General features: G+C 39.9%; 1 protein-coding gene across 1 annotated transcript; it reads left to right on the forward strand.

Moving 5' to 3' along the window:
• The first annotated feature begins 176 nt into the window (after positions 1 to 176).
• On the forward strand, positions 177 to 3966 carry LOC126786710 (proteasome subunit beta type-4). Its single transcript, XM_050512621.1, has 7 exons — positions 177 to 262; positions 373 to 437; positions 579 to 655; positions 1502 to 1631; positions 1745 to 1904; positions 2023 to 2208; positions 3590 to 3966. Exons 2-7 carry the CDS (start codon positions 376 to 378, stop codon positions 3701 to 3703), a joined length of 729 nt encoding a protein of 242 aa, XP_050368578.1. The 5' UTR covers positions 177 to 262; positions 373 to 375; the 3' UTR covers positions 3704 to 3966.
• Positions 3967 to 16121: the final 12155 nt, after the last annotated feature.

Below are 16121 nucleotides of genomic sequence, written 5' to 3' on the forward strand. Positions count from 1 at the left end.
TTTTCTCTCTACACAAAAATTATTTTCATGGGGACCAGAAAAAAAGAATTATTTCAGCATATGGGCTCACTAGAGTTGGGCCAATCTCCAAGTCCAGAATCCCCACTCGGACTCTCCAAACCCAACAACTCCGATCCGGGTCATAGTTTCTTGAGCAAAAGGGTAGTAGTCTCAAACACAAAACATTGGTCTCTATGTACCTCAGTATCTCCAGATCGTAAACTATCTTCTGTCCGCTTCAAACTCTCAGACAGAAATTAACGTAAGTACCCATCATCTCTCTGATTTCCGCTTCCCGATTTTACCCTCCGATTCCGGTAATTTCAATCGCTGTAAAATTTCATAGCTGTGTATAAATTGCTCTCTGCGCAGTTAATGGAGTCGCACCAAGCCAATCCCAGCACACTTTGCAACCCAGAAGGCTCCCAGAGAACCCTGTATGGTCTTTACTCTCACTCATCGTGGTGTTCATGGTTTTTATAGGTTTTTGGGGCACCTGGGGTTTGGGGATTGAGCTTTTTTGGTACGACATTTGATGGGTTTGGATCAAAGTTTTGATTTTTATGTTGTTTTTGAAGGTACCCATATGTCACTGGTACGTCTGTAGTGGCTCTCAAGTACAAAGATGGGATTTTGATGGCTGCTGATATGGGAGGTGAGCTTTTAATCCCCATGATGTTATTTTGAGGAGTCTGGTGTTTGTTTCTGTATGGTGTTGTGGTTCATTGATTGACTTGAGTTGTTGTCGATTTTGAGAAACTAAGCATCGATGTAAATGTTGTGGATGTTTTTTTTTCACCCTAGGGTTTGTTGAATGGTGGGAGTCTTTTTTTGCTTTCTTTGTTCATTGCTTGTTGTGGAATTGTTATAGAATTTTGGAGTATATGGAGAAATTATTCAGACTTGAGCCTTGATAAAACCCAAACATTGCAGTCGGTCTAGTGTATGAGCTTTTTATGCCAACACAATCTTATTCTTTTGACATTTTGAGATATATTAAACTCCAGAAACAAAATTTTATTTTCTTACTCTGCTGTAAAAGATCTCAGAAATTGGGGAGCAATTCAAGGAGCACAGAGGGTTTTTCCAAGTTGTTTCGCATGAGATACTTCTTCACCGCTCTTTTGTGGACATAACTAGGGTCCTGACAGAGCTTTATTTGTTGAAGTTGCATTAACCCGCAGCTGGTTTTTGCAGCTTGCAATCTAGTTGTCAAGAATATAGTACAAATTTAGGTGCATTCAATGTAAAATAAGCTTATTGGTGAGATATGTAACTGGATTTTCTATCTTATTGTTTTGTTGCATTCCTAGTTTCGTTCTTGTTCTCTCTTTGTTTTATTCTTTCTCTCTCTTTTTTCCAATAATCAATATAAGGTCCATCTCTTTACTGGTAACACTTATCAAACTTCTTTGAATCTAGTGTTCTGTTTGGCCATTATGCATGTTTTCGTGTGTGTCTTGAGGTTCTTAACAATATCAAAATGACAATTCTATCATAGGCTCATATGGGTCTACCTTGCGATACAAGAGTGTGGAACGCATGAAGCCTATCGGAAAGCATTCTCTTCTTGGTGCAAGTGGAGAAATAAGTGATTTCCAGGAGTTGCTAAAATATCTTGATGAGCTCGTGTAAGCATTGTTGCGACCTTTATTATTTTAATGGTGCTTCTTGTCATGCTATGCTTCTTTCTACTATTTGAAACTGTTGGTTAAAGAACTTTTCATAATGTGTGTGCTTTCAGTCTATATGACAACATGTGGGATGATGGGAACTCTTTGGGACCTAAAGAGATCCACAACTATTTGACCCGTGTGATGTACAATCGCCGTAACAAGTTCAACCCACTGTGGAATTCACTTGTCCTTGGTGGAGTGAAGAAGGGCACGACATACCTTGGAATGGTACCTTTTTTAACCGTAACTTTGGCTCTTTGTATCATAGAGATAATCCATTCTTTTCAGGAAAAAAAACACTTAAAAAAGGTCATTTATATGCTTGACATTTGTAATCATTATCCAGGTTAGTATGATAGGTGTAAATTTTGAGGACAACCATGTTGCTACCGGATTTGGGAATCACCTTGCAAGGCCTATTCTTCGTGATGAGTGGCGTGCTGACTTGAGTTATGAAGAAGGCGTGAAGCTGCTGGAGAAGTGCATGCGTGTCCTTCTGTACCGTGATAGGTCTGCTGTGAACAAGCTTCAGGTATTGTAACTAATCAATATTTCTTAATTCATATTCTTAATATGAAGTGCAAGTAGTTGGATTTTCCTTAGAAGCTTCTGTCACTTATTACTTTATTAGTCAATCAAATACTAGTTTGATCATTTGACTATGAACTTCTAAATGCTTTCTTTTCTATTTATATTCTTTAACTGCTATATGGTGATTCAAATTGCCATCTTTGTCTTCTTCACCATTTATGATCCTTTCCTAATGGATTGAAATCTATGTTTCCTTCTTTCGTCATAAACAGAAAATTTTAAAGCTTGTGCTCTCTCTCTCTCTCTCTCTCTCTCTCTCTCTCTCTCTCTCGTATGACGTATGTTACCAAATATTTGTTAGTTTTCATTTCATAATGTCATATTTTCTTATGATCAAAGAAAAGGTCATAAAATAGTTTGTCACACATAGTATTTGAATTATTAGTTTCTTTGCACTAATAAGGACGCCCTACTCTTCCAGTCCATAATTGGACTTTAGTTCCAGAGTAGACAAAGAACAGGAATTCAAATAGTTATTGTGTTACCCCCTCCTGAAGGTGAGCTAAGCTTTTAAAATGGACAGGTGTAGGTTTCTTTATATATTCGTACAGATATAAATCACGAGTTACTTGGGAATTGGGATAGTTAATTTTTTATTGATATTTCGTTTGTTATAGTTTATAGAGCCAAGGTTTTAATTGAGGATGATTTATGCATCTTGATTTGCTCCACTTACCCGCTGCTCAAAAGGATGTCATGGTTTTTATTTTCATATTTTCTCTAACGAGATGCTAAACTGAGACACTACTGAATATTGCTCCTTTAGTTTAGCTGGTACTAGATGCTACATACTTTGTACTTATCTTCTGTAAAGTATAGGAAACTTCAAGTTCAAGTTGAGTTTCAGAAGTGACTTCATGGTTTTCCTCTTTTAAGAGTCTTATCAGGGGATTATGTGCCTTGCACAGTTGCACACCTTTTCTATTTTGTGTTAGATTCAGTCAGACCATGCTGCCACATGTTTCCATGTGAAACCAGGTCCTGGATAGTGTACCTTTTATAAAACATTATGTTCATCTTGTGTAAACTAACTTTGGGTACAAATTATGATAAAGAAAAAATAAAATAAAAATTTAACTTTTGGCACAAAACAAGGAATTGTGAACTTCCAAAGTGAAACGATGATTTCTCTGGTTATATTAGAGAACTAATATTTTCTCTTATAGTTTTTTTCCTAGTGAGACAACTCTGATGAGACATTTGGAAAGTAGTAACATGATTTTTTTAAAAAATTTCTGTGGTTTTTATTACTAGATAGTATGTGGTGTGAACATCTTTTGCAACTTCCTTGTAAGATAACAATTTACATTTTGAAATTGCAGATAGCTAACATCACTGAGCAAGGTGTAACAATCTCTAAACCCTATGCTTTGAAGACTTTCTGGGGATATTCTGCTTTCCAAAATCCGACTGCTGGTGCTGAAGGATCATGGTAACTGGATTGTACCCTGAACAAGAGACAACCAACTAGGAGTGCTAAGTTAAATGTTTACATGATCCATGGTGGTTGGAATTTGTAAAACTATTTGATTCGAATATATGTTGGTTTTGAACAAATTCCTTGTGACGGGTTAGCCGTTGAGGATCGTTTCAGTGGAGACTCCTTGCCATCTTTTATTTGTTCAGTTTGTTGTTGCAGCATCCATTAAGCATGAATTTCTTCTGGTGACATTTATAAGTATGTTGCGCTTTTTTACTCCACTATTTTGGGTGATAATCTGTTACTAAAGCAATGTAGGATGCTTGATTTAAGTCTGTTCGGCTATGTTATGTGACTGTTGAATGATTTGAATCCCTATACTGAGTTATCAAGGAAAGACGTTTTCATGATTCTTTACAATGCACCCGATTCCAGCATAGAGCCAACTGTGAGGTAGTAAGGATTTTGGGTTTTGAAAGGTGTCTTGCCAAACACTTTCTGAACTATTCAAGAAATCTGCTCTGAATCAATTTCCGCATATTGTGTAGAAATAATTTCCTGAACACTGCAGATATTAAACAAACAGTTGACAATGTCTTGGCCTACTTCTCCTCAACTGCAGTTTACCCTGCCTGCTCTTCAAAATCCATCAGTGGTAACTGTGTAGTTTACTAGGAAATCATCTTGACATTCCAACACTAAATGGTCATGCTAATCAAATTAAGACTGACCAATCATTTTTCTATGAAGCGAACACTAAGAGAACAGGTAGTATTCAAACAAATTCGTAACTAGAAATGGGTGGCACTAGGGCAATTTGAGTATTTGCAAGTCGAAAACAACATCATATTGGTGGCATAGATCGTGCTCCAAATCATTGTCGATCCATAGACCTACGAAGCACAATAATTCAATTAGTTCCGATAAATATAAATCGTATGATACAAATCGAATGTGTTTGTTGTGTATAAGTGTGATCGAGTTGATATTACAAGACTAAACCGAAGGAGCTTATTCCCTGTACTACTTGATCAAAGTATCTGATTGCCACAGGAGTTTTAGTGGTTGCAGTAGTGCATACTGCATACGCAAGGTTTCCTATGCAAGAGACATGATGCAGGCGCCCCAGCCACAATAGGGTCGTGGGCGACGGCGCCATCTCTCCTGCGTAGCGAACCTTTCGTTGCTTTACACTCCTCCTCTTCTATGAGGTCTTGCCCAGCTGCATGCTTCTCATTTCTCACTACAGAACATGTAAAAATTTCTTATATATATAGAGGAACTTTTATACTAACCCAAAGTTAATGGCTCTGGTTTTCTCTATATAAAATTCTTGTGTTTATATCCAGACTGGCTCCAGACATGCATGTACGTATCTATAGGCTTTATCTCCTACTGAATACAAGTTATGTCAATTATTCTGCACAAGCATGCATATCAGGCATTCAGACTTATCAGCTCTAGCTAGCAAACTACCCATATTCGCATAATCTGTCTTAATCATATCCACTCGACTCTTTTATATTCTTAATTATGAGGCACAGGAGTGAACAACTATTGCCGACGCAGACATGAACTAATCACAATAGCACAAATACAAAATCGTTGTCGTGATAACTTGGTGATTCAAAAGTTATCATCGTACGAATACAATCCTGTCGACGTACTGGCTAGTGGCTAGTCTTATATTAGGATTTAATTTGTGAGAACTTTTCTCTTGCTGTTGTGTGGCTGCTGGAGACCTGGAGTTGATACTTGATAAGTTGATATATCAATTATATGTCACTCCAAGGCTGCTTGATTGGTGTGAGGTCAATCCTGGTACGTCATGAAAATGATGCATGACATATATGTAACTGGTAATATATATAGTACAGAAAGAAAGTTATATATGTAATGTTTTTAGCTGCTGCAACTGATACCCCACAGAAATGTTTCGTGCACATCGCTAGACGAGCAATAATGCAAGTTATTTCGGAAGGCATGCATATGATTGAATTGAATCATTCGTGAATGCGATTATAAAGTCATGCATGCTATGAGAAAAGGAAATCACGAAGGCAGGGGCAGACATACCTTCAGGCCTTGAAGGGGCCGGGTGGCCCTCTACATTTCTCAATCTTTCCAAGGTCAAAAATATAATTTCTTGCTTGAATCCTCGATTATCTCTCTCGAACTATTCGATCGTTGACATGATCGAGCTTAAAACAGCGATCTTGCTATTTGTCTATGCATCGATCATTTTGTCCATCACAGAGATTCTTGATACAAAGAGATCATTCCTAATTTACATATGAAGTTGATGCATGTTTTCATATGAATGCGAAATTTAGATTTATACACGTTCAAAGGAATAAATTTAGGTTCTATTTTCTTTTCTAGAAAAAACTTTCATATGTCAATAGGTCGATTCGCAAAAAATTTAGTTTCATAGACGAAGAGATTTTTTTTTTTTGGAAAGTAAAGTTCATTCAACAGAGAGAGCTTCCGGAAATTTTGCAAGAACCTATACAACACCCTATAAAGTAAGAATTTGGCGAGTGCAGGGGTTAACATCTCAAGCTGTCAGCATGCATGGTGTTGCTGACCCCTCAGTCTCCTTCGAATTGATTGAAGACCCTTGAGCTGAAAAATCTCCCTTAAGACCAAACCAGTGTAGAGTGTAGACGGCCGGCGTTCTTTCTTCTTGTTTAGACGTACCTTGAATGGCTAACGTTGGAGGAATGTGAATTTCCACGGACGCTGCGTCTCTCCAGTGCCCGATTGAGATTTGAGAGCCTTACGCGTCCTATGTTTGGAAACTCGCACTATTGGGCTCAATGCTGCTCAACTTCAGGCATTTGAATTTAGAGGCCGGTCAGTAAGCAGATTGTTATGAAAACATACGGATGATCGGATAAAGCTAGGTTTAGGAGGTATGGCCGTATGTCACGTTAAGGAATATATATGTTGAGCAGGAAAAGGTCGTGCTTTAGTTAACAGTTGTCGAGGGTCATATTGAAGTGGATTTCGTTGCGCAAAATCTAAAGATGGGTGGAAGTCAGATTGCATGAATGGTGATGGAATGTCTGGAGCATTTACCCGGCATGGCTTGGGTGAAGTGGCGGATTCCGGATAAAAATGTTACATAGGCTAATTTCGGGAGCATACTTAGGATTTTATGGGATAGACTACAATTTTGGCTGAAGGCTAAAATTGTTTTTGCAGGTTTACAATGTGAAGTGTATGAAGTTCATATAATTAAAAGTAAATTAAACCTAATATTCCTACAATTTCCTATAATCTTAAGTTCTTAACTAATCTAGATGGGCAAATACTCAATCTCTCATTAGGTCATTCTCTAACATACTACTAAATTTCAGATTCCAAATTTACAATCATTTTAAATCAATAGTTTAACTAACAAACTCATATACCAACACTAATTCCCTACAATCTAACAAACTCAAATAGGAAAATAAAATATTCAATCTCTGATTATAATATATTCAGCTATTCAGTAAGACAGTAGCAAGACTAACACATTAACACTCAATTTCATATAATCATATTCCAAATTTCTAATAAGATCTGTTTAACCAATAAAGTGCACAAACCCATATACCAACAAATTTCAGAATCTAATCATTTCATAATTAGTATCTGATTCAATTTTAAAAGAACTTAGAAGAGAACTGGAGAATATATAAATATGTGGGTTATACAGTAGAACGGTAGAAGTGTAGATGCGAGCAGAGAGACTTCGTACAATCGATTAGTTTAATATATTTTTTTTAACTAGAGGGTTGGGTTTTTTTTCTTGGCTGAAATCTCACCTAGACTGGATCCGCCCCTGCTTAGCTGGAGTTTTAACGTGGCTAGCGGGCGCTTGGGCGCTTGATGAGAGTGTAAAACTAGTAGATTTAACTAAAGGAGGCCAAGTTGTTCTCCATGCTTGAAATCGGGTTATAACATTGATACAAAACTGTAACTCACTTATAGGAAAGAGAAATTACCACCTACAGTATTGGCAAAAGGATTCAAAGTATCTAATTCACCATTCAATGGCATTATGCGAAGATATACAGCATTTGAGCGAAAATTCTCCAGGAAATTGATTCTGTGATTCATCAGAACTCTCTCGATCTCTTCCAGTACAGATAAGACTTGAGTAGGAGTGCTCCTGGAACAACCGTGGAGGGTTAAGAAACTTACTAAGACATCTCTGTAGGACCTTATTGTTAGCATGAGTCAACATACATCAACCAAATCTCACCAACCAAATCTCTAGCCGTATAAATTGACAAACAAATCTTTGGTTTCATACCTGGTAATTGATAGTTTAGAATCCTATAAATACCATGTAATTATTCAGTTCAATATATAAGATTGTAGCTAATTCTACTTGGTATCAGAGCTTTGCTCTGTTTTTTCTTCTTGGGTTTTTTGTTTTTTTTACCTTTTGTTTTTGGAAGCTCGGCACCGTAACGTGAAGTGCTCCTCCGCTGCCGTGCTCCTCCGCTGCCGTACTGCTCCGCTGCCACGCTCCTCACCGAAACCCGACCGGACTCTCGGTCCTCAGCGCACCTCCGACGTCTCCATCGTCTAGCGGTCCTCACTCAAAGCTCCGGCGTCCAGCGGCTCTCGCTCCTTCCGGCGCTGCATGCTGCTTGCTGCTCCGCCCCTTTCACCGCCACAGTGACCTCGTCGCCATCGTACGCCTGGCGCCGTTCCCTCAGGCCAAGCCCGCCGCAACACGCGCGCCTCCTTCCTTCCACCTCCAGCTTCATTTTTGGATCTGCCCAGCAACTTCCGCAGCTGCCTTGGTTTTTGATCGGATTAACGACCTAGCGTCATTTTTGTATCTGCCCGGTCCGACCCGCCTTCAATTTCGACCCGGCCCGCATTCCATTTCGACTCGGCCCGCATTTGATTGCGACCCGACTCAAATTGCAACCTGACCCAGATTGCAACCCGACCCGGATTGCGACCCGACCCGGATTTCAACCCGACCCAGATTTCATATTCCTTTTCAATGGGTTATGGAGACGAAGCTGATGTTTCGAAATTTGAGGTATCTGTCAAGAGTTCTGACAGTGGGTCCTTTGGGGGAACTAAACTCAATGGGACCAATTACCGCAAATGGAAGCGACTTATGACGGCTCATCTTTGAGGCATGCACAAGATGGGGCATGTAACCGGAATAACTAAGGCTCCCACTGCAGATGATATTATTGCCTACACTAAGTGGGACGACGATGATGGCCTTGTGATGTCCGTCTTGTGGAAGGTTATGAACGAAGAGATAATTGATTTGGTGGAGGCATGTGACACTGCGCAGGCAATATGGCTGACACTTGAAGGCTTATATACTAATGACTCTGATTTCATACAGGTTCATGAGTTAATGTGCACCACTTTGGCGATGCAACAAGATGGTCAACTGGTGGCGCAATATTTCACCAAACTAAGAAATATTTAGGCTGAGATTGATGTGAAACGTCCTTGCATGATCAAACATCAGGAGGATATTATTTGGTACCAACGTGAGAAGCAGCTTGAGCGAGTTCACCATTTCCTGAAAGGTCTTGATACTAAACATAACAATGCGAAAGGGGAATTGCTCCGCCAGACCGAGCCACCTAGCTTAATTACAACTTTTACATATATCCGTAAGGATGAATCTCAGCATAACAGCATTCATCAGACACAAGTTGAAGTTTCCAGCCTTACTATTCGTGCTAGATCTTCAGCACCGCCCCTTCAGCAGGCCACTTCATCTTCACTTCATCACCGAGGACCACCACCAGGCTTCGGGAATCAGCCCCGCCCTCCTTGCTCTTATTGTCAAGATACAAACCATGCTCGTGCAACCTGTTGGAAATTGTATCCACACCTTAGGCCCCAAAGGCCTAATTATCGTCCTAAAGCAAAAGCAGCTATTCAACTGGTCCAGGAACCAGATATTTATGGTGTGGTTGGACACGATAATCATACAACATGAGGAGTAACACCCACAGCATCAATAGCTGGTTGTGGTAAGATTGGTATGGCTTTACATATTTCTCACTTTTGTGGTTTTGATACATGGATTATTGATTCTGGTGCGTCCGATCATCTGACTTATGACAAATCTTATTTTACTATATTATCTCCTCCACTAGTACCATATGTTACTAATGCTAATGGTGAGGCATTCCCCGTATTAGGGAAAGGATCAGTTCGTATTACTCCCACAATAGAGCTTCACAATGTGTTATATGTACCTGCTTTATCTCATCATTTGATATCGGTCCCACAATTAAACACTGAAGCTAAGTGCTCTGTGACATTTTTTCCCATGTATGTGATATTTCAGGATCTTCTCACCGGGGAGTTAATTGGTCGGGGGTATCTACGGGGCAGGTTGTTTCATCTGGATCAGACATATGCGGGAGAGAAACTAGGGGCACAGTCCCGGATCACTTTACTCTCCACTTCTGATAAGCTAAGTGAAGTTTGGTTATGACATCGTCGCTTAGGGCATCCTTCATTTAGTGTTATGAAAAAATCCATGCCTACTTTGTTTATTGGTGTGGATGAGTCAGTTTTTCGTTGTGAAACATGTGTTTTAGGCAAGAGTCATCGGTCTACTTATTCCCCTAGTACTTTTAATAAAAGTATCATTCTTTTTGAATTAATTCATTCTGATGTTTGGGGACCCTCCAAAGAGTCTACTGTTTCGGGAATGCACTATTATGTGTCATTTATTGATGATTGCACACGTCTTTCATGGATTGTCCTTCTGAAAACCAAAAATGAGGTTTTTTTTTCGGCTTTTCAAGCCTTCTATACCACTGTCCAAACACAATATAATGCCACAATAAAAAAATTTCGTTCTGATAATGGGGGGGGAATATGTGAATCGTGTCTTTCAGGAGTTCTTTAACGCACATGACATTGTTCATCAAACAACGTGTCCTTACACACCTGAGCAGAATAGAGTTTCCGAAAGAAAAAAATCGTCATTTCCTTGAAATGGCTCGGTGTATTCTCTTTAGTGCCCATATGCCTAAATACCTTTGGGGTGATGCTGTCATAACTTCTGCTCACCTCATTAATCATCTTCCATCTCGTGTCCTTGAAGGCAAAGTTCCATATGAGGTGCTTGCATCCCATGTTTCCTTACCCTCTTTTCATAATCTTCCCGCCTGTGTTTTTGGTTGTGTTGCTTTTGTCCATCTTCCAAAACATCAGAGGTCTAAGGTGGATGCCCGAGCGGTTAAATGTGTGTTTGTTGGATACAGAGGGCATCAGAAAGGGTACCGGTGCTATCATCCACCTACTAGAAAGTATTATGTCACTATGGATGTTACTTTCTTTGAGGACATGAGCTATTTCACGTCTTCTGATACTGTCCTTCAGGGGGAGATTTCATATTTTGAAGAGCTGTATTATGGAAAGGGGGAGACAAGTCAGCCAAGAGATATGGTGACAAGTTCGGTTGAGATTACTGATGATTCTGGTATAGTCACTCGAGAGATTCAGGTACCAGAAGCTGAGAGTACAACTGCCCCTCTTGCCTCCCATACTGTTATTTATACCCCTGACCAACATTCCCTTGGTACAGAAGATCACTCATCTGAGATTAGTCATTCTATTGGGACTAATACTAGTGAAGCTAATAGTAGACAATATGTCTTGCCAAATAGGTCTACTCGAGGTCAGCCACCAAAAAAATATGAACCTACCCTTCAGGCTAAAGCTAAGTATCATGTGACAAATTTTATGTCTACCAAAAGATTGTCTAAGTCATATGAATCATTTGTGAATCAAATTTCTGCTGTATCAATACCTAACAAAGTGCAGGATGCATTGAGAGATCCAAAATGGAGGAAAGCGATGGAAGAAGAGATGGAAGTATTACAGAATAACAATACTTGGGAGCTTTTATCTCCACCACATGGCAAGAAGGCAGTGTGATGTTGTTGGGTGTTTACAGTGAAGCATAATCCAGATGGGTCAGTAAGCCGGTATAAAGCACACCTAGTAGCAAAATGGTTCACCCAAACATATGGCATAGACTATGATGAGACATTTGCACCTGTTGCAAAGATGAACACTATTCGGGTATTGCTCTCTTTTTCTGCTACTTTAAACTGGTCACTTAGACAATTTGATGTTAAGAATGCATTCCTTCATGAAGAACTTACAGAGGAAGTGTATATGGATCTTCCTCCTGGATATGTGGCAGCTTCTCCAGATAACTTTGTATGCAGATTAAGAAAGTCTTTGTATGGTCTTAAACAGTCTCCTCGTGCTTGGTTTGGATGATTTTCACAATTCATGAAGAAAATTGGCTACAGGCAGAGTAATTCAGACCACACATTATTTCTCAAACACCAACAAGGGAAGGTAACAGCCCTAATTATATATGTTGACGATATAGTAGTTACTGGTAATGATACTATTGAGATGGATAGATTACAGAAGCAGCTAGCTATAGAGTTTGAGATGAAGGACTTAGGTACACTCAAGTACTTCTTGGGCATTGAGGTAGCCCGGGAAAGTGATGGTATCTATCTATGTCAGAGAAAGTACATCCTTGATCTACTAACAGAGACAGATATGTTGGATTGCACTCTAATTGATACTCCTATTGACCAGAACCGTTAGTTAGCAGAGTACCCAGATCAGGTGCCTACTGACAAGACTCGTTATCAGAGGATAGTTGGACGCCTGATTTATTTATCACATACCAGACCAGATCTTACATATGCAGTAAGTGTAGTGAGCCAGTTCATGCATAATCCAAGTATGGATCACATGGATGCTGTTGTGAGGATTTTAAGGTGCTTAAAGTCAGCTCCCGGGAGAGGAGTGATGTTTTCTAATCACAACAATATCATTGAGGTTTGTGGTTTCACTGATGCAGACTGGGCTGTAAATATTACAGATCGGAGATCCACATCAAGGTATTTTACCTTTGTTGGGGGTAATCTTGTTACTTGGAAGAGTAAGAAACAAAAGGTGGTAGCTCGATCTAGTGCTGAAGCAGAATACAGAGGTATGGCTCATGGAATGTGCGAGTTGTTATGGCTTAGAAATTTGCTACAAGATTTGGGTGTTAAGCCTAAGTGTGCTATGCAGCTGTACTATGACAACAAGGCAGCTATTGATATTTCACAAAATCCTGTACAACATGATCGTACAAAGCATGTGGAGGTTGATCGTCATTTTATAAAGGAGAAGCTAGATGCTGAGACCATTAGCTTTCATTTTGTTCCTTTAGAAGATCAACTTGCAGATATACTCACAAAATGAGTGTCTATTAAGGCTTTTTATGACTCACTTAGCAAGTTGGGCATGATCGATGTGTATGCACCAACTTGAGGGGGAGTGTTAGCATGAGTCAACATACACCAACCAAATCTCACCAACCAAATCTCTAGCCGTATAAATTGACAAACAAATCTTTGGTTTCATATCTGGTAATTGATAGTTTAGAATCCTATAAATAACATGTAATTATTCAGTTCAATATATAAGATTGTAACTAATTCTACTCTTATGAGAATATAAATGGACTCCTAGAAGCACAAAAGTAAACCAACACCAAAAGACAAACTAGATAATTCTCACATATTATACAGAACCTAGCCTCAGCAGTTCAACTTGACTAGAGTCTAGATACTATGGTTCAGGCCTTTCAATTTGAAAGAGTGATGTGAATATTTGGCTTTGTAATGCAACCACGAATTAATTTTCAAAAACTTCCATGTCAATATCAGTGCTTCATGTGCAACATGCAGCGAAGGCTGCGAAGCTCACTGATCATGACGTCAATGAACATTGTCAAGCTCACTCATCTCTGTGATCTGCCCCTTTCCTCTCCTAATGGTGCTTCCTCGCCAGTCATGGGCGCTGCCCGGAGTTCGTCTCCGTTTTCCCCCTTTGGTACCTCCTGTTTTCCTTTCTTGTTTGCTGCCCCTCTCCTTTCCTCTCTCTCTCTCTCTCTCTCTCTCTCTCTCTCTCTCTCTCTCTCTCTCTCCGTTTCTTTTCCCTCCAACCTTGCCTACCTCTTAATTAAGCCTTGCATGCCTCGTTGTTCAATTCCGATCCATCTCCAGATCGGTTCTTCTGTACGTTGTTTGCGGTTGTTCGCTTTGCATGGTTGGTTTGACTTTGGTCGCGGGGCTCCGTCTGGGTTCGTCGTCAGTGATGGAGGGTCTGGCAGTCTCAATATTTGGGCCTGTTGGGCTGCCCACTTGGGCTACTGGACTGGATCATTGTTGTATTTACCGCTGCTCTCGATGCTATTGGTTTTGTTTCGTGTATAGTTCGTTTTTATTTTGGCTTTGATGCGGTGCTGAGGTGGGACTGAGTTTGTTGATTGAGTTTAGGTTCGATTTTTTAAAAGGGTTTTATATGCATCACTTCAGCCCCACTGAAGTGCCCTTATTTGGCTTTCCCCACTGTCGATGTAGTATACTTGTGGTTGGGAGGTAATTTCTTACTTACCGGTGCGGAGTTAATTCCAGTCCGGAATTAGCTTTTTGAAATTGGGTATTACCTTGTTCCTAATATGTTTAAATAAAATTCTCGTGTCTTCTAAAAAAAACATAGATGGCATTTTCATCATTGGGACTAAAGCATCAAAATAAATAAGCACAATAGGAAAAGATCAAGATTTTGGCTGGAATAAGCTCCAACTTTTGCGGAGCCTCTATTCTGAAACCTAGGGGTTCGTGAAGTAATTGGCGGCGTCGGGGTCTCCCTGACCGGTTTGTAGGCGTCGTGTGGCACAAGTTCTCAGGCCCAATGAAGTCGTGCAAGCAATGGTTGCGGCAGTATTTGGTGGTAGAGTCGTTTTCCGCTTTGGTTTTTAGGGTTTTCGATTTTCCTGGCTCTGTGTAGGTTTCTAAGAGCATATTTGGTGTTTTGAAGACCAAAGCAAAAGCTGAATATGGTAGAGATCGATTCTGGCCATTATTGGTTGGTAAATTTGCTTTTTTAACTTCGTATCCCTTGCATGTCTTTAGCATCAACAACTTCCTCGAGTTCCTCTACCGGTTTGCATGGCTTCTAGGCCAGCAAAGTCACCGGATTGAAGTGGCGGCGGAAGCTCTAGGGGTTCAAATCCATCAATGAAAGTGGGGGAGAAATGGGCTGCTGGGCTTTGTCTTTTTGGGTTGTGATGCTTGATGGGCTATGCTTTGTATTTTCATTCTTCTTTTCTATTCTGTCGGTTTGGTCTAATTTTGAACCTCATGGAGGAGATCATCCTTAAATATCTCGGTTTTCAACCATTCTTCCGTTAGGGTAGGCAATGGATGCCTTAGACCCAAATCGGTTGATGAATTTATTGGAACTTGGTGTTTAAGGAGTTACATATTTGTTTTGCATTTTATTCCTAATTTGTCCGCTTGTTTGTGATACGCCCCGAACATTTTACTATTTCTTACGATTGTACCTTTACCTTTCACTTAAATTGAAAGTTGTTTCAAGTGTAGCGACTCTAAAAGTTGACTTTTCGATGCATAAGTTTTTTGAGAAAACTTTCTTCACGGAAGTTGTGTAACTCGTCGATACGAGTTCGTAGACATACGGCACACCCTAATCGGAGTTCATATGAAAACGTTACGAATCAAAAAGTATATTGGGTCATTTTTGGAAAATAGTATATATATATATAGGGGGTTTAAAGAGAGAGAAATCAGATTTTCGGAATTTCAAATATTATTGTGCAACTGTTCATCCTGACCCATAAAATTCTCTAGTGTTGATCTCCGCTGTCCGACCACCGATCGGGACCCCACCAGTCTTATTCGCTCCGCCTCGCTGTTTTCTATCGATTTGCACCGGTGTCACGTCGTGCCGATCATTGTACACGGCGCAGCAACCGCTGCAAACTTCAGCAGAAGTCAACACCGTCGTGCACTTGATTTTCGACGACTCCGCAGCTTGGGGCTGCCTCAAATCGTTCCTCCTTGCTTTGTGAGTATTTCAACCAGATTTGAGTTGATTTTCAAGAAGTAGCACAATTTCAATTTTAGGGTACTATTCTGACTTGGAGCAGGGTTTTCCGACCGATCTGGACTTCACCACAAGTATGAAACTTGTCTATCTCGATGTGATCTACAACTTTCATGTTAGAATCAAGTCGTTTTGGAGTGGTTAGAGGAGGTGGGGAATGAGGCACACACACAGCCACTTTGCCGGCACGTGCAGTGGCGATTTGAGCAGTGGGTGATTTGTAGTGTCGTATTTGTTGATATGAACCCAACAACATATAATTTGTCGAATTCAGTTATAATACGAGCACATGGGGAGTTTTCTAAGTTGAGGTTTACGACTTGTGAACATTTATAAATACAAATTTTTGTTTATGTGTTGTTCAGTGATTTATGATGACGTACAAATACTTCACTTCATAATGATCCTCACATCAGGCGCTACTAGCTATATATTGTGAG

Source organism: Argentina anserina, chromosome 3, assembly GCF_933775445.1.
Source record: "Argentina anserina chromosome 3, drPotAnse1.1, whole genome shotgun sequence".
Taxonomy (NCBI): domain Eukaryota; kingdom Viridiplantae; phylum Streptophyta; class Magnoliopsida; order Rosales; family Rosaceae; genus Argentina; species Argentina anserina.